The sequence below is a fragment of the Patella vulgata genome, chromosome 1, assembly GCF_932274485.2.
Source record: "Patella vulgata chromosome 1, xgPatVulg1.2, whole genome shotgun sequence".
Taxonomy (NCBI): domain Eukaryota; kingdom Metazoa; phylum Mollusca; class Gastropoda; family Patellidae; genus Patella; species Patella vulgata.
The window spans coordinates 43247869-43269655 of record NC_065879.2 but is presented as its reverse complement, the minus strand read 5'-3'; the positions used below and the strand labels follow the sequence as shown (position 1 = coordinate 43269655).

The window sequence follows — 21787 nt, the reverse complement described above, 5'->3', positions numbered from 1 at the left end:
CTTTCATGTGGTTGGTGGAGTTTAAGGCGTTCATGGGCAATCATTGGTTAAAACATACTAAACATCATCATATTCATTATTTTCATTGACTATATGTTCATTTTTTGTACTATCATTGTCCTCATAAATATCCTCTTCTAGAATCTTAAAATATAACCAAGATATCTATTTTGATTTGTTCTTATCTCAACAATTTATTCACATTATAGTAATAGTTGCTGTCTTTTACTTCCAGATGCCAGATACAAATCAATGGAGAGAGAGAGAGAGAGAGAGAGAGAGAGAGAGAGAAATGGGGTTTAACGTCCACAAACTAGGTCATTTCGAGATTAACACATGGTTCAATTTTATTTCAATAATTCGCTTGCGCGTAGGGGTCTTTAGCAGTGGGAGGAAAACGGGGGACCCGGTGAAAACTCACGAGGTTGGACAAGCGACCCTACTCCTTGTCACGTACAACCGGGGATTCGAAACCACGCCAGTTGACTCAATGATAGACTTTATGATACAGCACGCACGTGCTAACCATTCGGCCATCCAACCCCCCTCAATGGAAAGAAATTGCCACAAACTTCGAAACTAAGTGAAACAAGATGACTAGTCATCAACATCCCGCGCCCTTGCACTTGTTTGGAAGAAATAAGGAAAAATAACTTGTTTATGCTATTGGTAATCAATATAAAAATGTATCAGATTTCGCAAACAGTGTCACTGGTCCTAATATTGTAGCCCTGTTCAGTAGATATTGCTCTCTATTTCTGAAAACAAACGACCGATTGCTATTTACTAGAAGATTTGAGATAATTTATGACATTAAGCTCTGGTTTTAAAAATTAGACATGACTACATAGAAAATAGAGATATTTTGGAGGGAACTGGAGCTTCAGATAAATTTCATATTCCGACACATGGAATATCAATTCACAGAATTTCATACTCTGATCACAGTAGTTCGGCAAGGCAGGGTCGCTACTCCCTGAAAGCTTTGCACAACAACCTTTGCCTACCTCAATTAGCTGCTGCAAGTTAAACAATAAACTTATACATCAGAAAATAAAATACTATAATAGGTTAATGTTTGTACAAAGTTTCAAAAAGATTTCTTGAACAGATATGAAATATGCTCCAGGAACAAAATCAGGACGGAAGGCTGGATTTCAGAAAATAAAATAATGGGTAAAATTATTTTAAAGGTATCTTGAACAGTCAAATGTGTTTCCATGGAAACACATAAAATTATCAAATCTGACAAATTTAAAATAAGTGCCATGAAGATATCTTGAACGATTTATGAGATATGCTCCGGAAACAAAATTGTACACCAAAAACTAAGTCAATTTGTTTCCATGGAAACACACAAAATATCAATCCCAGAAATTCCTATATAGCACAATTACTGTAATGGGTAGATGTCTGTACAAAGTTTCAAAAAGATATCTTGAACGGTTTATGAGATATTCTCCGGAAACAAAATTGTACACCAAAAACTAAGTCAAATTTGTTTCCTTTGAAACACACAAAATATCAATCCCAGAAATTCCTAAATAACAAAAGGCACAACTACTGTAATGGGTTGATGTGTGTGCAAAGTTTCAGAAAGATATCTTGAACGGTTTATGAGATATGCTCCAGAAACAAAATTGTACACCAAAAACTAAGTCAAATTTGTTTCCATGGAAACACAAAACCTATAAATCCCAGAAATTCCTAAATAGCAAAAGGCACAGCTACTGTAATAGGTTGATGTGTGTGCAAAGTTTCAGAAAGATATCTTGAATGGTTTAAAAGATATGCTCCGGAAACAAAATTGTACACCAAAAACTAAGTCATTTTTGTTTTTCAATGTAAACACAAAACATATAAATCTCAGAAATTCCTAAATAGCAAAAGGCACAACTACTGTAATAGGTTGATGCGTGTGCAAAGTTTCAGAAAGATATCTTGAACGGTTTATGTGATATGCTCCGGAAACAAAATTATACACCAAAAACTAAGTCAAATTGTTTCCATGGCAACACAAAAAATATAAATCCCAGAAATTCCTAAATAGCAAAAGGCACAACTACTGTAATAGGTTGATATGTGTGCAAAGTTTCAGAAAGAAATCTTGAGCGGTTTATGAGATATGCTCTGGAAACGAATTCGGGCGGACGGACGGACGGTCGGACGGACGAACCCCATTTCAATATCCCTCCCTAACTTCGTTTGGCGCGGGATAATTACCCATACTGCATGGGGGCCCTGGACGGAAAACATGTGAGGATAAAAAAAACAACCCAGAAAACGCCGACTGGATCTATTATAATTATAAGAACGCAGAAACCGCCGACTGGATCTATTATAATTATAAGAACGTCTACAGTATTTTACTTCCAGCATTAGTGGATGCCAACTATAAATTGCAGGTGCACCTGGAAGAAATGGTGATGCAGGTGTTTGTGGGGATTCAACATTGAAAGTTGGACTGGATAAGAACTTGTTTAAAATACCAGTTGCTGGCAAATTGAAAGGCTCAAATGCCTTGTGGCACTATCATATAGTCGGGGATGATGAAGCCATTTCCTCATAGAAACTTGGCAAGGGATGTTGTACTGTTCAATTACCGCTTGAGCCATGCACGGCGAGTAGTCGAAAATGCCTTTGGCATATTGGAAGCCAGATTTAGGGTTTTTCAAACTCCAATCGAGCTGGAGCCAGCAAAAGTAATAAATTTATTGATGACATCATGTTGCCTGCATAACTATCTAGTTGAAAAACAAGCACCCCAATACATTTCAAATTTAGTTGAAAATGATTTATTTACATTTATTATTTATTTACATTTATGTATATTTAGTATTTATTTACATTTATTTACATAAATATTATTTATCAACTTTATCAAGTTCGGAAATAAGTGACCAATGTATAGTGCTCATCTAATATAAATTAATAATAGTGGATAATATATATTTTTGTTCTCATCGAGTGTTGTTATTTAACATTCGCTGCTAACTTAATCATATTGCAGATGGGCATAATTTCCATTGATGGCTATTGCTGCCAAGGTAATGTGCTCTACCAATCGAACACGACTCGTCCTTTTTTTTATCTGTCAGATGGACTAGATCACTCTTCAATGCCAGTCCTCATCGGACAACGGGATCCCAGTCAGAAAAACCCACAAGATTCACCCCAACCTCCACCGGGATTCGAACACTTGACCTCCACCTTGACGCGTCCATATCGACCGCTCCAACCAACCCCCAACCCATTCTGCACACAGAGATCCATCTACTTCATACTTTGAGAAGTATAAGACAGACATTTTGAAAAAATACAATAAAAATTATTTACTTGAAATGATGACGTTGTTGCTTGTGAATTTACCAAGTGGGGCTTAAAGAATTGTAGATTATCTACAACCCATTTTTCTTTAATGGTCAATGATTTACAGGCACTGTCACTTGGTGTTTTCTTCGAACAGATTTTGGACAAGACCGTTCTCAACGACTTCATACGTTTATCAACATCGACTACTGTAAAACATTAAAAAAATGCATAAGAATTAAAACTTTTGATCAGTAGATTAATCATGTGAATCAATATTTCATTTTGTAACAAAACTAAAATTGTTGACTGGCTGATCCAAAATGGACACTTGACCTATATTAATAGTCAAAGACCTATGCACGGTGGACTCTTTGGGAGCATCAGACAGCACAGAAGCAATAACAAGCCAACAGTGAGGCTGATGTCCCCCGCCGAAATCCAAAAATAATAGATGACACACATTAATTAATCGCACAATTTTTTTTCAAAAGTATCAAGCAATCAAACTATGCACAAAGTTTCATCACTCTCTATCAGATAGAATCAAGATTATCTTGTCCCAAAGCATTGACCAATGAAATTGATTAGCTCTGCTTAGCTACAGCTCGAAATGTTAATCATTGAACTCAGTCAAGACATTCACCCAATGAACATCTACATCAAGTCTAAACACTCTACCTCAATTAAAAGCAGAGTTATTATGTTCCGAAGTCTTGACCAATCAAATTGCTTATCGCTCATTAGCCTAGGCAGAAAATTCTCACCATCGAAATTAGTCAAGTTAATGATATAATGAATCTATATTCGGAGTTCCATCGCTCCCACTTCATTATAACCAAAGTTATCGTGCCTCAAAGCATCAACCAATCAGATTGCTTATTTCTGCTCACCGTAAGCAGACAATGTTCATCATAGAACTCCATCAAGGCATTCATCTAATGAACGCCTACACCAAGTTTAAACATTCTACCACAATTAGAGGGAGAGTTATTGTGTTCCAAAGTCTCGACCAATCAAATTGCTTATCGCTCTGCTTACCCTCAGCAGAAAATATTCATAATCGAACTTAGTCAAGGTATTGATGTAATAAAGCTATACACCAAGTGTCCTCACTCTCACTTAATTAGAACTAAAGTTACTGTGTCTCATGTATATCAACCAATCAAATGTCTTATCTCTGCTTACCTTAAGCCGAAAATTTTCATCTTCGAACTCCATCAAGGCATTCACCTGATAGACACCTATGCCAAGTGTGAACATTCTAACTCAATTAGAATGAGAGATATTGTGTTCGAAAGTCTCGACCAATCAAATTGCTTATCGCTCTGCTTACCCTGAGCAGAAAATGCTCATTATCAAACTTAGTCAAGGTATTGGTGTAATGAAACTATACACCAAGTTTCGTCACTCTCTCTTAATTAGAACAAAAGTTATCGTGCCTCAAAGCATCAACCAATCAGATTGCTTATTTCTGCTTACCGTAAGCAGAAAATGCTCATCTTCGAACTCCATCAAGGCATTGACCTAATAAACACCTACACCAAGTTTGAAGATTCTAGCTCAATTATAAGGAGAGTTACTGTGTTCCAATGTCTCGACCAATCAAATTGCATATCGCTCTTCTTACCCTGAGCAGAAAATGCTCATTATCGAACTTAGTCGAGGTATTGATGTAATGAAACTATACACCAAGTTTCATCACTCTCACTTAATTAGAACTAAAGTTATCGTGTCCCAAAGCATCAGCCTATCAAATTGCTTATCTCTGCTTACCCTAACCTGAAAATGCTCATCTCCGAACTCCATCAAGGCATTGAGAGTTATTGTGTCCCAAAATGTGTGACGGACGGGCGGACCGACAGACAGACGGACGAACCCATGGTCTTCGAAAGGCGGGGGTCAAAAAAGACAAGTGGGATTTATTTTAAATTACAACCTTTTTTAATAGAATAAGCCTACTTGTAGTGCCTAGTGGAGTGGGCCTGTTATGGAATTTTTCGTTTGTATCCAGATTGTTTACACACATAGGTGGCCAACAAATTGAATAATACAACGTTAAAAAAATAAATATCCAACTAAACAAACTTGTATCGTATGTCGCTATCATCGCCCCTATGGTACATACGAAACCAAAATTATCCTGATGCCTCATCCTGATGGAAATTCAAATAGCCTTAATATAGGTCAGTGGCCTGCTGACTTTACGGGCGAAGGTAGGCTTAAAATTAGAAATGGAAATAAATGCTCAACACAAATTGGCGGTACAGAGACATTTCGTTATTCAACACATCTTTGAAATTTTATGGTGAATGAAATGGAATTTAACATCCTACTGTTCTGCTCCTATGCTGGGCTAATGAAGACGGGCATACGCCATACAGTATGCTATGAGTAGGGTGGCCCGAGCCGAAAAAATCTCGAAAACTATTTACAGTTATGGCACTATATTTATATAAATAACAACCCTAGATGATCCTTTATTATAAACTGCCAAGAAACTGTACCTGCGTTCTATATTTCACAAGATATATCCATTCGACTGCATTGTAAAATACACTGCTTTTGTGCACCATCCGCGGACATATTTATTTTGGGTTTTCAATGTTGACGGAGTTATGTTCTCTTGGTTATTTCAAATTATTGATTTATTTTCCGATAAGAATGAACCATCACTACCATTCGGGACTATTCGTTTAATTCGTAATTTGCTATCTGATGAAATTGGCCCCATGCTTCGATTGAATTTAAGATTTTCGAGCATGCGCAACGCAGTTCAGTTTTGGATCGGCCATTCCCGTGTGCTTAATTTTGATGTGTGCAGTCCAATTTAAATTTAAGTTTTTGTAGATATATTAGACCAATCTATTTATATTTTCTGTATACCCATAGAAACATAGGTCTGTTTATATTGGTATTTATATGTGAATGTGCCTTTGTAAATTAATATTTGATATCCCATTTAAGAAATAATGTTCGGAAAGTATGTATATTGACGAAAAGTTTCATGGAGTAATTAGAGTATTAAATAAATAATGACAGACTATTTTAATCAATCTAAATGAAAAATATGCAATAGCTGATCAAGTTATGTACAGATTTGAGATGTACATTGACATTTTGTAGTTGGGTTTGAATAAGTGAATACAAACTAGAAGATACATAATTAAGAACAAATTCAAATTCGGGAGGACGTTCCTTCTTGTATGATAGCTTTTACACAAGAATAAATATGCTGATTATTTTAATATGTATTTCCTATAACTTTATAGGGACTGAAAGCGATCGATAACATTAACAAAAACACATCTCATCGTGACCAACGCCCTCTGAATCAACATGCCTGTATGTTAGATCAGGTGTTCTCACTTTATCAAACAAAGCGTAACTCAAATCTTATCCAAAAACACGATCTGTTACGACATTTCACAAATCAATTTATAATAAATAATACATAGTCATTATTTACCAAACACAGATATGTAATTTAGAACTAATCTGTAATAAACATATATTCCAAATTGTTCCCCTTGGGACAAAATAAAAAGTTATGTTTTACTTAGAGTATCTCAAGGGCAACTTTTCAAGCACGATATCAAAGCAGATGTACAGTAGTAGGCGTATTTTGTAACATAAATTGCTATCTGAAAATCAACCGATTGGTTTAAAGAAAACAGTTATTAAATAATGAATTGTTAAAATACTGTGAGAAGTGTCGGAATGTCGGTCTGCTGGGACGTCTGGATTGACAAATAAAATGGTTTTAGAAACGAAGAATGAAGAAATTGTATTTTTTTATAACCGCTAAAAAGGGGCATTGAAAGTTTCTTCCGGTTAGGTAGGATCAGCCAGGTCAATTAATTTTTGTAAATTTTCTTTTAAAACTGAAATCGAGTGTTCCTTACCGGGAACAGAAAAATAAAATATAGACTTATTGGAAACTTGCTGATTTAAAACATACCTACGAAACCGGAGCTGTGCCTTCAGTGCCTCTTTTATTTGCCTATCTGTAAGTTGTAAAAGCCCATTTTCCATACCCTCTTTACTTTTCCAAAGACCCACCCCGATAATTTCTGTTGTTAGGCGCTCTTTTTTCCTAATCTCACGTTTCCCCTTTTGTACTAATTCATTCTTTTTTGCCAAAAGAACCGCTAGCTTTTCTTTTCGATTTCTTCCCGTCTTTGCCTAAATTTAAAAAGTTGATTTTTAGTTATCGTTTGAGCATCCATTAAGACCAAATTACGTTTATCAGGTGAAAGATTTTTTAGCCATTCATCAGATTTATTCATTTTACATAAAATGGACGCTTCGTTGCCAAAAATATTAGACGAGGGCGCGATTAATCTATCGAGATGACTGAACACGGTTTCCGGTAATTTGTTGTGAGGCATGGCAGAACTCGAACACGAAGGATTAAAGTCATCTCGATACTCAAGTAAAATTTTTGCAATGTACTTTCTAAACTCAGCAAAGAGGACTTCCAAAATATGGATCAGGGTTGAATTAAAAGTTAAATCAGAATCAAATTTCGTCAGGTTAGCAAGGACCGAATCATTTTCAATTTTAATTAGAGATTCAAATGGGTGTGATTTACCTTCAACAAAGTTTTCAATATTAGGATTATCCAAAAAATCATGTAATTCCTGATAAATAGTTTTCATGCCAAGTGCATTAATGCCGCTTTCTAGTATGCGCCACAGTGAAGCTGTAATTAATTTATCTATCAAGCCCAAAGCCTGGCACTCAATATGAAATAACGGAATTTTAATATCCAAAAATATGCTTTGGGTCAATCTATTTTCTGTTCCAAAATCACCAAGAAAATTTGTTATATGCTTGGCCATATAATTTACAATTGCGACAATGTGGAAAATAATATTAAACCGGTTATCATGAAATGGCGTTAGCGGTATTTTGAAATCCCAAGGGACTTAAGATACAACTTAAAAGGCAAATAACAACCCGACTTTTCGTCCCCACCCTTTGTAAAGGCTTTACAGATGGTCCGAACCAATCGAACACACCCAGGTTCGTTTGGCAAAAATGAAGAAGCGGTTTTAAACGTTTGGGCCGAATACATTTTAAAATACATTTCCTCAAATTTCTTCAATTCAGACGCACTTTTATCGGCCAAACCAGTTAATAGATGAAGACCGCAAAAGAAATGATTTATATTTAGGTGAATATTTCGCTCTGAATCTGATAAATCAGACCAGTTTTCTACTAATTTAGAACAAATATTGCCTCTGTACTGTGTAAATAAATTGTTAAAAAGCTTTTCGGTGCTGGCTCTGTCTGACATCGTATTTCTAATTTCGAAAATTACGGATTTACTAATGGGCCCAGCTATATCATCAAGATCTGCCAAAATTTCATTTAAAGTTGCAAGAGTAGTTTGCGCAGATTTATCAGCCATATTCCGAAGACCAATAATAATTGGCGTATGAGTCGAGTCAGCGGTTAGTGCATATGTACCGAATTAGGAGCCAAATTTTGTAGTGTCGTCCCTATATAAAGTGGTGTTTTTTGCTGACTTTAAGGTTTCCGAAACATGCTTTAAAGATACACCACGCGCTCACATGATATTCTTTAAACTCTAGTTCTTTTTGGGGCATGATTAGATTTCAGTCCCGCGACAGCCAAACATGCGGTTATAACCGCGTTGACGTTCTTTTCGGAAACGTTGAGGTTTTTTAGTTGCATGACCAAATTATGGCATTCTGGAGTGTATCTTTGATTTTTGACATACAAATTTACTTCTTCGCCACGAGGTTGGGACTTACAACCAGTTTTTTTATATGCCAAAACTTTATTATTATTAGCCTTCGCGCGAATCAATTCTTTTGAGGTCTTCCTTAGTCGATTTTTTAAACGGAATTTTTTTTTTGTACGTATTGACCCTTCTTAATAAATTCTTATTTTTCCTATTTAATTTGGTCAAAGTCGCAGCATCGACAGATGTCTGTGTCTCTCTATTTATTAAATGTACCGTGCTGGTATCAGCCGATGGTGTCTTGTCCACTAACCCGGGGAAAAAAGGACTGTCGAGATAATCGTCATATAATTTTAAAGCGTTATTAGAATTATTTTTATTTTTACCCAGCTTTCTAGTCTTTGTCTTCAGTCTAGCCAGCCTACTTTGAATACCTTTGTTATCAAACGTCACGCAGTCGTCATGTAAAGCAGTAATTATAGACCGGTGCTCCGTATTGGTCGGAAATTTATTAATAATGCCTAGTACTAGCGTATTTGTAATTCTTGCGAAGTGAAGATTAGTTATTGTACTGAGATCTTAGTCATCGCCCAAACCAATTCTGGATAGTAATTCATCGTTGGACGTCATGCTTGCTAATTGAATGGGTTGACAACAAATTAAAACAAGTCAGTCGGTCAATTCCTAAACAAATTAAAAAGATTTGTTTCCCTTTAACCCTAAAAGCCAATAGTCTCGAACAGTAAATATAGTCAACCGAGACTATTGTGCGTTTCGATTAATTCCCGGTAGCAAATTTAAGATACGAAACAATTTGTTTATTTTCTAACTTGACACCAGTCGTCTTAGCGATTCCACGAAGATATTAGGAACGTTTAAAAAATTAAAAGATAACTACGGCTTTTTTTCTTATCCCGTCTAAAACAAGTTCTACGGAGATGTGAAATCGCCGAAACTAAATGACAACACTCTGTAGATAAATAGCGAATTGAAAAATAAAAACGACAATAATTTTTAGAATTTTGAACGTAGTTTGCGATCAAATAATTTCTCAAGACAAACGCGTGATGAAATAAATTTTAACTTGTCTTTATCTACCATCTGATGTTGTGACAATACCACGTGCATGGCCATATATAGTGGATATTTGCTGCGATGAATTACTCGCACGTGCTCCCAGCGGACCCGGCGGTGTTTTGTCATCATTCAGAAATTCGTCGTTGGACAGTCAACAACTCTCCAGGTAAGACCGAATTTCTTAGCGGATAATTATTGTTGCATGGGTCACCCTACTATGAGGGAAATTTTTCCCGGCCAGCGGCACTACCGCCTACTCTTATATCGAATTCCAACTGCCAAGGGATCTTTTACGTGCATTTCAATGTATACATGGGACCTCGGTTTTTCGTCTCATCCGAAGGACTAGACGGCTGTCCTTGTCAGGCCCTCCCCGTCCTGCATCACTGACAAGGGGGAACCACGCCGGAAAATCTGGATCGAACACCCGACCTCCAGGCTAGCGAGCCAGCGTCTTATCCACTTAGCCACGTGATACCCCTTATGGTGAATGAAAATAGGTCGGCTTAAATCAACAATGCGTATTACTACTAGTTGACTAGGCTAAAAAAGCGAGATAGGCGAACGCCATCCATAGCGTCGCTCGCCCGACTGGGTTATGGTGCGACTTGCCGGTTACTCCTAATTGTTCAGCTATTGATCTTTTAGCCGCCTCCTTCCTTGTGCGATCTCTATACTCCGGCAGGGAGGTATCGTATAGACAAACCCTCTCCTCCCATAAGGTAATAACTACAGATTCTTTCTTGGAATTCCAAGTCTCGATGATAGTCGCCATTTTGTCTCCAATCACGAGACCCTCGACATCAGTGGTGATTGGCTAACGAATTCTACAATCGGGCTAATGCTTCGGCGAAGTGGACACACCAGGCGAATATGATTCGGCCGAATATATCAAACATGTTTGATTCGGGCGAATCATTCGGCCGAATGACAGTGGACACACTAGGCGAATTTCGACGCCGATTGATTCGGCCGAATCATTCGGCTAATGTGTCCACCGCTTTAGATAACGTCATATGGATATCATGGCTATTCACTGTGTCAGGGTCACTTCTCTGTAGGTAGGGTGGGTCTGTCGTTCAGATTGGGGGCCTTGGGCTTGGTACATGTTTTTCTAAATATTAGACGTTTTCAACTATCAAATACTGATTTCCAATATAAACGGTTTATTTGTATATAGTCTTGGCTTCAAAAGTTATATAAACTCTTAATTAGACAAACCTATAATCCTAGAACTAGAAACAAACGAGTCGCAACGCATATTGATAATATAATATGAATGTATATAAACTGATTTACATTCAATCGCAGTAATTTTTAGTCGGTTATGTTCTGCGAAATACGCCAACTGTCCAAATTGAATGGCAGTCTTTGGGGTCTGGTTATTCCCCAAAGCACCAATGTGGCCCAAGAAATCACATGGATCTTCCCGACAGTCCTCTAGAAGCTTTTGACAAACTATGAATCTCTGACGTTTTTCTTCTTCAGTCAACATTCTGGGCACCCAAAGGACAGTCACCCTTGTTGATATACAATTGTTCATGGATGATTATTCTTTCCACTGATGTTTTGCTAATGTCGGGTGCAGTAGCTAACAGCTACTCACATGGCCTGCATTATTGTGTCGAGAACATCATTAATGTTATCTCGGATGGTCACTTCACAAGAGCGACCATGTAAATGCAGCACACCATTGTTTAACTGTAGTATACGAAAGAGCATTATCACAAAGTGTTTGTTTCATGTCATCATGAATTTGTGTAAATAAGATGCTTAGTCATGACTCTGCATTTGGTTTTCTCCAGTTTCAGAGAAATAAAATAAAACCAAGTACGAACAATCCTAACCATTAGACAAAATTCGAAGTCCTAAAAAAAAGGGGGGGGGGGTATAGGCAAAATAGTGTAATCAGCATATGGACTGTTCACCGTGTACAAAATACACGACAAACAGTGGTAACAGGTGTCCGGAAGAGTAAGCTTACCCTGACTGGCGCCACATCCGCCATATATAGCTGCATCCAAACTATTAGACGAAATCTCGGTAAAATAGCGTGATTGGCCAATTGGACTATCGGTATGCAAAATGCACGTGATGAACAGTGTTAACGATGTAGTAGACAGACATTATCAGGGAGACAGTATAGCGTCAATTAAATATATCTAGAATAATAGCCGAGAGAGATATGTTATATTTAACAATTAAGTCAGTATGATGACCATAAAACTTTTTAAAGGTTTTAATAAGTTTAGTTCGCAAGTAACCCTGTAGTTGAAGCTTGGATGACAAATGTCTCGATCTACTTAAAAAATCGGAATAAAAGGAACAAGCTCTCGCGTAACGAATTAGCCGAGACACAAACACTCCATAAGCTGGTGATATTGGAATGTTACTACTAATAAATGGAAAGTTAACAATCGGAAAGTCAAAGTCATCACGTTTATCGTAGAATTTAACACTAAGTTTATGGCAATTGTCAAAATCGAGACGCAGATCCAAGTAGGAAGCGTAATTGTCACTGTCAGTATAGTGTTTTTAATTTCGAGCTCATCAGGATATATGAATTCTACATAATCACTAAATTTGGGATTATTCAGTGATAGAACATCATCGATATGTGAAATTAAAATGTCTGACTAATCATTTATTTGATTTTACGAGTGCCTGTATGTAATCCGCTTCGTAGGAATAGAGAAACAAATCAGCGGGTCATGAAGTTTTGACAACTATATATATAGGAAATGAAATGGGGATGAACGCCCCACTGTTCTGCTCCGATTGGGCTAATGGAAACGGGCAAACGCCATACAGTGTGCTATGAGGGAAAGTTTGTCCAGACAGCGGCGCTATGGCCTATTCTTTATCGAATTCTAACTGCCAAGGGCTTTGTTACGTGTACGACAATTTGTACACGGGACCTCGTTGTTTCGGATCATCCGAACGACTATACGTTGTCTCTTGGCAGGTCCTCTTGTCTTGCTCCCAACACGAGAAGATTGGTTACGGGTTCATGGCACGGCCGGAAACTTTTGAGACGCCGCACCCCCCCCCCCCTCTCTCCTATTTCACATTCAATATTACAAGTACATTACTTTTTAACTTTTATGCAACTTTGGATAAAAAAAAAGTTGTACGGAACGATTTAAGCGCGAAACGTTTGAGATGCCAATAAATAATCTTTTCCACAGGTAATAGAGTAAGATATGTCAGGTATAGTATCTCAGAAAATTCCAGCCCGCCTTCAAAACCCGTAAACGCATCTTTTGCCCCACCCTTCGACCACAAACCAAAACAATCGCCACCAAAGGAATCGAAAATTAACACTGAATTCAGAATAATTTCAGCGTCATATGGCATCGGGCATGCGTGACCAAGCAGAACTGCTACTGCAAACCACCACCACCAGGTGTCATGGATCAATGACAAACTTTCCAATACCATGTTCAGAACAAATGTCTTATGTACACCCCACGCCCATATACATCATTATAATATATCAAGTGAAAAGAAATCGGTATTATACCAGCCAAGATAAATAACTAGTCTTGGCAACAATGTATAATAAGCAAAATAAAATATGTGACAATCTAGCGTAGTACTGATGTGGGACAAGATGACCATCTTCGTTGTGAAATGGAAATACGTGTCAGTTTAACGCAAAGGGTGGACGACAGGCGTTTACGAACGAAACCAGCCAACAGTGAGGCTGATGTCCCCCGCCGAAATCCCAAAATAAATAGATGACACATATTAATTAATCGCACATTTATTTGTTTTCAAAAGTATCAAGCAATCAAACTGATTATCAACTATACACTAAGATAGAATCAAAGTTATCTTGTTCCAAAGCATCAATCAATGAAATTGCTTACCTCTGTTTAGCTTTAGCTCGAAATGTTAATCATTGAACTCGGTCAAGACATTTACCCAATGAACATCTACATCATCAAGTCTAACCATTCTACCTCAATTAAAAGCAGAGTTGTTATGTTCCAAAGTCTTGACCAATCAAATTGCTTATTGCTCCTTAGCCTAAGCAGAAAATTTTCATCATCGAACTTAGTCAAGGTAATGATATAATGAATCTATACTTGTGATATAATAAATTTATACTTGGAGTTTCGTCTCTCTCACTCAATTATAACCAAAGTTATCGTGCCCCAAAGCATCAACCAAATTATCTCTGCTTATCCTAAGCAGAAAATGCTCACCGTCTAACTCCATCAAGGCATTGACCTAACAAAGACCTACACCAAGTTTGAACGTTCTAGCTCAATTAGAATGAGAGTTATTGTGTTCCAAAGACTCGACCAATCAAATTGCTTATCGCTCTGCTTACCCTGAGCAGAACATGCTCATTATCAAACTTAGTCAAGGTATTAATGTAATGAAATTATACACTAAGTTTCATCACTCTCGCTTAATTAGAACTAAAGTTATCGTGTGCCAAAGCTTCAACCAATCAAATTACTTATCTCTGCTTATCCTGAGCAGAAAATGCTCACCTTCGAACTCCAAGGCATTGACCTAACAAACACTTACACCAAGTTTGAACGTTCTAGCTTAATTAGAATGATAGTTATTGTGTTCTAAAGTCTCGACCAATCAAATTGCTTATCGCTCTGCTTACCCTGAGCAGAACATGCTCATTATCGAACTTAGTCAAGGTAGATGTAATGAAACGGTATACCAAGTTTCATCACTCACTTAATTAGAACTATAGTTATCGTGTCCCAAAGCATCAACCAATCAAATTGCTTATCTCTGCTTACCCAAAGAAGAAAATGCTCATTTTCGAATTCCATCAAGGTATTGACCTAATAAACACTTACACCAAGTTTGAACATTCTAGCTCAATTAGAAAAAAGAGTTATTGTGTCCCAAAAAGTGTGACGGACAGATAGACGGACGGACGGACTGACGGACGAACCCATTTTAATAGCCCCCTGCTTTTTTCGAAAGGCGGGGAACAACAATGTGATTCTAAAACTAAGAATAGGTGTTGTGAAACTAGAAATGTTCTAGTTTGATTACATATATACTGAGCGCCATGGAAAACGCATCACTTAGTTTTTCGTATAACAAAATGATCCTGTAACCATATCTTATTTATTGTGCTTCTTATTGTGAACAATATTCAAATGGGAACACATCAATAACAACACATTTGTACACTTATGGATGTTTAATCTGTAATCAAGGGTACAAAGTCAGAGGGGTCAAAACCAAAAGTACGACACAGATGTCAGTAGCGCGTGTGTCCTCCACGGGCCATCATCATGGTAGGCTACAGCATTAACGCGACCCCTGCAAATGTGTAGGGCGGTCCGGTGATGAAATGTGAAGCCTCCCCACACCATTACACTTCCCCCACCCCATCGATTCGTTTCGAAGACGCAGCAGCCTGCAAGACGTTCCCCAAGACGTCTCCACACACGTTGACGGTCATCAGCGTTATAAAGATGAAAGCGACTCTCGTCACTCAAGAGCACACTTTGCCAGTCTACTCTTCTCCATGTCTGGTGTCCTTGAGCACATATCAAACGCCGCTGACGGTGTTGGCACTTACTGGTCCTTGTCTTCCGACGACTGCTGCACCTGTTCGAGTCGCTGGGTGGAATCTGTCACGCAGATGAGTGACCCGGATGTAGCGGTCTTGAGCCTGGGTTGTATCGCGTTGTGAACCAGGACGTGAAGGCCACGTGTTGATCAAGTAACTCGAACACGTTCCACCAACCTTACAATAGTGGACTGATGACAATTGAAGTGTCTGGCAATAGCACGGGTAGACATGCCAGCCCTGGACATTCCCATGGCTTCATTCCGTTGATTTTCAGTTAGTCTCGGCATCTTTAGCTCGATTTCTTCACACGTCCAACAACAAATTACGACAGATTGACGTTTCACAGTTCATGTACTGCACATTAAGTTGAAAACATGCTTTTATTTTTAAAGGGCTCACACACAATGCTGCACGTGAATATTGGGGTTTTCATGTGCATCTCGTGCAATTTTTTTTTTTTTTTTTGCACACGGGCCGATATTTTTTGCGTTTAAGAGCATTGTGTGAAACAATAGTTCATAGTATTGCATAATATTATACATACAAAACCACCTAGTAAGAAAATATTTGGGAAAAAAAAGTGATTCGTTTTCCATGGCGCTCAGTATAATTATCCCAATAGTAGAAACTAGATTTGGCGTCTTACCTTCAAACAACAAATCGATCGACGGCAATCATGCTGAAGAAGACACATCTTTCAATATCTTCTTCAGACAGCAGTACTATCAAGCAATGCCAAAAAATTATAATATATTATGTACAATTTGAAATGATTGATGCCTTTATAATTACACATTACACAATAGTTGTAATAAATCTGATTAAACCACTAAAGCTGTTTTTATTTAAATTCGTATTGAAAAAAAATATATCTACCTAACTCAGATGCCTTTATAATTACACATTACACAATAGTTGTAATAAATCTGATTAAACCACTAAAGCTGTTTTTATTTAAATTCGTATTGAAAAAAATATATCTACCTAACTTAGAAGACGAGGTGGTCTATTGGTTTAAGCAATTGGTGCACAATCCGTAAGAAAAGTCATATCTGCTTGTAAAATGGGGTTTCTTGTGATGTCTGTCACACAATAAAAGGGCTATTGTTAGTGTCACGAAGAAATACTGCCCTGTATTACCTTCAGCCTGTCTAGTCAATCAAACAAACACGATTCATAACAATGATTGAACTGTCGTGTTCTACTGTAGACATTTTAAATTTAGTGTAAATTTAGGAGAAAAAAAATTAAATAAACTATCTGGCACAATATTTAGACAAGATTGAGAGATACGTCGTTATTACCTACGATAGCATCTGTTTTTTGGGGTTTTTGGGGGTTGTTTTTTTTTTTTTGGGGGGGGGGGGGGTAACAATAATGCCCGATTTTGAAATGACGGACGTCGTCTTGTCATTATACTGCTAAATGGTTACCGTTTTGATTTTACCTTTATGTTTATTTCCACAAATGAGACCTATCTCTCTCTCTCTCTCTCTGCTCGCTACTACACAGATTGCTCCTAGTGCGAATGTGACTAGCCGTCGTATTAAAAACGTAGAAAAGCTAGGTTCTATTGTATAAGTGTATTTCTTGTATTCTTGTATAGTGGTTGAATAAATGAAAACAGGAATCTTGTTGATGGTTAATATTTCTATATTAAGGTGAAAATGGGTATATTTTGTACGTTATCAGTGTGCATTGAATTTCGAGACTGAATATTTGGAAAAGTATACATCCCATCTACTCAGAATCTTTTGTAAATTGATAAAAGACTACTGATATTAACTATGCCAATTTTGGAGGTTGCATATACAATATTGACTTTGCCAGAGGCTGTGGAAAGCTTGAAATAAGTGAATAGTTCATTTGTTCCACCTGGTGGCACGAACTGTGTGAACTGCACATTGCGTGTGATGCTAAATTCGTAATCTACACTAAAAGTTGTTTTCGATTACAAAGTGGGAGAGTTCCACTCATATTAGAAATGTGAGTTTAAAGCAACCGAAAACCTGAAAAAAATTACTGAACTGTTTCAGTACCCTAATTCCAAATGGCCATATCTGAGCGAGTTTTCGACCTAGAGAGATATAATTTTGGATTTGTTAGCTTAAGGCCCTATACTATAACATATTTTTCTAGAGAGGGTCATGTTCCCAACTTTCCGAAATTTGGTCCACTTGACATGGAATGACCCCGGTACTCTATCATGAAGTAATATCTGCATTTTAAACATTGTTCAATTTCGTTCAACAAAGATATTAATAGAAAAGTTTTATACGCCACATTTCCAAGTAAACTTGAGTATTACGCTCGTAAGTGGTCGCCCCTGCCCATCGGTCCATCAATAATTGGCTTCAGAACGCGATAACGGCTGAAGTTTTTAGCGGATTTTATTCTTCTTTAATCTGGTGTGGAACAAACATGTCACTGGAAGGCGAATCTTATCGATTTTCAGCGACATGCCGCCTCTTCCGAAATCATTATGAATGTGATGATGGGTTTATTTTTCAAATTTGGCGTGAAACCATAGGACTACCAGAGGATCCTTTCGGATCATTCTAGGACCTTTCCGGAAAAGAATATAAACACACAGTCTAATCTAATTTGGTCAAGATTCAAGTTTTCTTTTCGGATAAGTTGCTGTCTATGGCTATTCTTTTCTCCAAGATATATTTGTGTCGTGAGTACGTATTTCCACGCTTTGTGGGGCTATCCGTTTTTATATTGAAAATATGTGAACGTGTATATTTTTTAAATAATTTTATGTCCTATATTTCTTCAATTTTCTTGTCTTCAGGATCTTAAAATCTTCTGCAATCGCTCTCATTTTCAGCTGGTAGATATCAATAAAATACTCCCCAAATATCTGATTATCACATTGCTTTACTGTCAAGCAAGGAATACCACAGTGATAAACCCATCTTGATAACCTAAAAGTTGTCATCTTTGTCTTATACATACCCTAAGTCTTGTCTTACCATATCCACACTTACCCGTAGACAAACTTGTTTGGTTTGTTGTTGCAGTGGAATTTAGTTGGTTTGGTTTCTATTGAATTAAGTATTGCACCACTTGCCTTTCATACTGAATAAAAATCATGTAAGATTTATATTTATTCATATTGATCAAAATATACAGATGGGTATTTTTCTATTCATTCTGATGCTAATCCAAAACAACAAATGTCATTGATTGTTGTTTTGGATTAAACGAACTGCTGTTTAGTTTAAATACTGGAACAAGATAACGATGTTTAAGAGTGGCAGTGAGTGACCTCTGTGTGCAGTTTCATTAAATTAATACCTTGACGATCCTCGATAATCAGCATTTTCAGCTCGATTATAGTAGAGAGACAATGTGATTTGGCGCCCGATTCTTTGTAAGACAGAAGGGGGTGGGGGGGGCATTATTTGACGATACCGATACTATTACAGAAGTAACATGAGAGAGAGAGAGAGAGAGAGAGAGAGAGAGAGAAATGGGGTTTAACATCCACTCGACACAAACTAGGTCATTTCGGGACTAACATGGTTTAATTTTATTTCAATAATTCGCTTGCGCATAGTGGTCTTTAGCAGTGGGAGGAAACCGGAGGACCCGGAGAAAACCAACGAGGTTGGACAGGCGACCCTCCTCCTTGTCACATACAACCGGAATTTGAAACCACACCAGTCGACTCAATGATACAGCGCGCGCACGCTAATCATTCAGCCATCCAACCCCCCGAAGTAACATGAAAATATGTGGGGTTGTTCAAATAAACATAGTTTACGAATACTTTTTGGGAGGATTCACGCACCAGTACACGATGTTGCTATTCATAAATTATAGATTTTAATATTCAATATTTATGGAATTGGCATAAATCCATTCCAGATTCTCCTTTTAAACCAAGAAATGTTTCGAGCATCTTCTGAAAATTACAAATGCACCTTCCTTGCTTAAATAATCAGTGATAAAACGGGTCGAGGTCAGTTTTTCAGTTCCATCTCTTTATACACTAAACAAAGCAAGGTTAGACGACTTACCTTGCTTACGCAGGAGAATGGTCTTACTGTCAGTGTCTCTCAGTAGCGTCACTTTCAAGTCGCGCAGAGGGCACATGCCCTACTTGAATTCCGTAGATACGCCACTGGTTGATGCCAATAATCAAATTGTACCCTCGCTGGAAAGCTGTGTTTAAGTCAAGGTTTTGAAGTACTTGGTAGTGAAACTATACACTAAGTTTCATCACCCTCAGTTATAATCAGGTATCTTGACCAATAAAATTGCTTAGCTTTAGACATTCACCGAATTAACATCTAAACCAAGTTTAAACATTCTACAGCGAAAGTGGTACTACCTTGGCTCTTTAACGTCTACTTCCACACAAGTGAAATGAAATGAAATGGGGTTTAACACCCTACTGTTCTGCTCCTAACTGGGAAATTTTGCCCGGACAGCTGCACTACGGCCATATCGAATTCCAACTGTCAAGGGACCTTTTATGTGCACGCCAATGTGTACACGGGACCTCCGTCCTGCATCACTGACAAGGGGGGGGGGGGCACGCCGGAAAATCTGGATGAACTTTCTCGGCCAATGCAGGGATCGAACATCCGACCTTCAGGCTAGCGAGCCAGTGTCTTGCCCACTTGGCCACCGTGACCCCCTTCCACATAAGTGACATCACAGACAGGACCTAGGACAGCCGAAGCTTAATCCTGTATTTTTAGAATAGGATTTTGCAATCTTCCATTTGTGGCCTTTGGCCATGGATTGGTTTACTGGGAAGTTCTGCCCTTTATTCAATAAAAAAACATGTCGTTTGGTGGTGGATCAATAGAGGTCTACACCAATTAAAAGGAGGATAGCTATGTTCCGAAGTCTTGACCAATCAAATTGCTTATCGCTACTTAGCCTAAGTAGAACATTCTCATCATCGAACAACCTCGTTTACATTACAAATTTTAAGCGTGCCAGGCACGGCACGGTTACTTTTTTGTAAACCGGTCAAACATAAACGTGCAGTTAAATTTTTCGTAGTGTCAACGCTATCCGATCTGAGAACGGTTCTCAGTACGGATTACTATGTATGCGCCAAATGAACCTTCACCATTTTCACCCGAACTTTGACAGTTCTGTCATCAGTTCTGACAAAATGGCTGCCCAAACTAAATCAACCGCCATAATTGTTTTCATCTGGGTAATTTGCATGGGGGCTGAAATTAGCTTTTCTGTGAAGAGTTCCACGTTTGGCGTGCCTGGCACGGTTCCGGGACTGGTTATCTTAGAGTAATGTAAACGGGTCAATTTTTTGAAATTTATCGCGGCCTACTAGTGCCGAGAACGGCACGCTTATCGCAGCCAGGTGTAAACGGGGCTTTAGTCAAAGTATTGATATAATGAATCTGTACGCGAAGTTTCGCCACTCTCACTCAATTAGAATCTGTGTTTATTAAGTTCCAAAGTCTCAGCCAATCAAATTGCCTATCTCTGCTTAACCTTCCCGGAAAATGCACATGATCAAACGCTGTCAAGGCATTCACCCATTGAACACCTACACTAAGTTAAAACATTCTAACTCAATTAGAAGGTAAGCTGTTGTGTTCCAAAGTCTCGACCAATCAGATTGAAATACCTACTTAACATAAGCAGAAAATACTCATCACCGATGCAATTAGAATTAGTCCGGTCGCCAAACCCGATTTTTAGAGTGAACCTGGAAATTATATACAAAGTTTTTTTTATGATTGATTTTAGTAGCCTAGGGTGTCCTCTTTCAGAATATGCCGGGTGAACCTCGGGCACCCTTAAGCGTTTTGAGAAATTCGAGATGGCGTCCAAGACGGCCGCCACATCAAATACTCCCCTATAGCTCCCATAGTATTTATTCTAGGATGATAATTTTGGTGTCTAACCATATGTTTTTGGGGTCAAGGAATACACTGAAATCATTTATTATGTTGTGGGGTGATTAGATGATAGTAAAATCAAACGTGCCAGACAATATGACGCTTTAACTCGTTAGCGGCGGTTGGGGGCGATTATTTCACCAAACCAAACTAAATCTAGAGACAAACTATATATTTCTGGACATAGGAGTGTATGAGTGATAGGATAACACCACATACATCCCTATCAGG

The 21787-nt window shown here is 37.9% G+C and overlaps 1 protein-coding gene across 1 annotated transcript in view; it reads right to left on the bottom strand.

Moving 5' to 3' along the window:
- Nucleotides 1-2873: 2873 nt before the first annotated feature.
- LOC126820883 (RNA-binding motif protein, X chromosome) overlaps nt 2874-21787 on the bottom strand; it is a 68831-nt gene continuing 49917 nt past the window's right edge. The window contains exons 11-12 of the mRNA XM_050549160.2: nt 18656-18746; nt 2874-3518 (exon numbers count right to left, since the gene is read on the bottom strand). Of these exons, the coding sequence (XP_050405117.1) occupies nt 18742-18746 (5 nt within the window). The 3' untranslated portion in view covers nt 2874-3518; nt 18656-18741. The remainder of the gene's footprint in view (nt 3519-18655; nt 18747-21787) is intronic.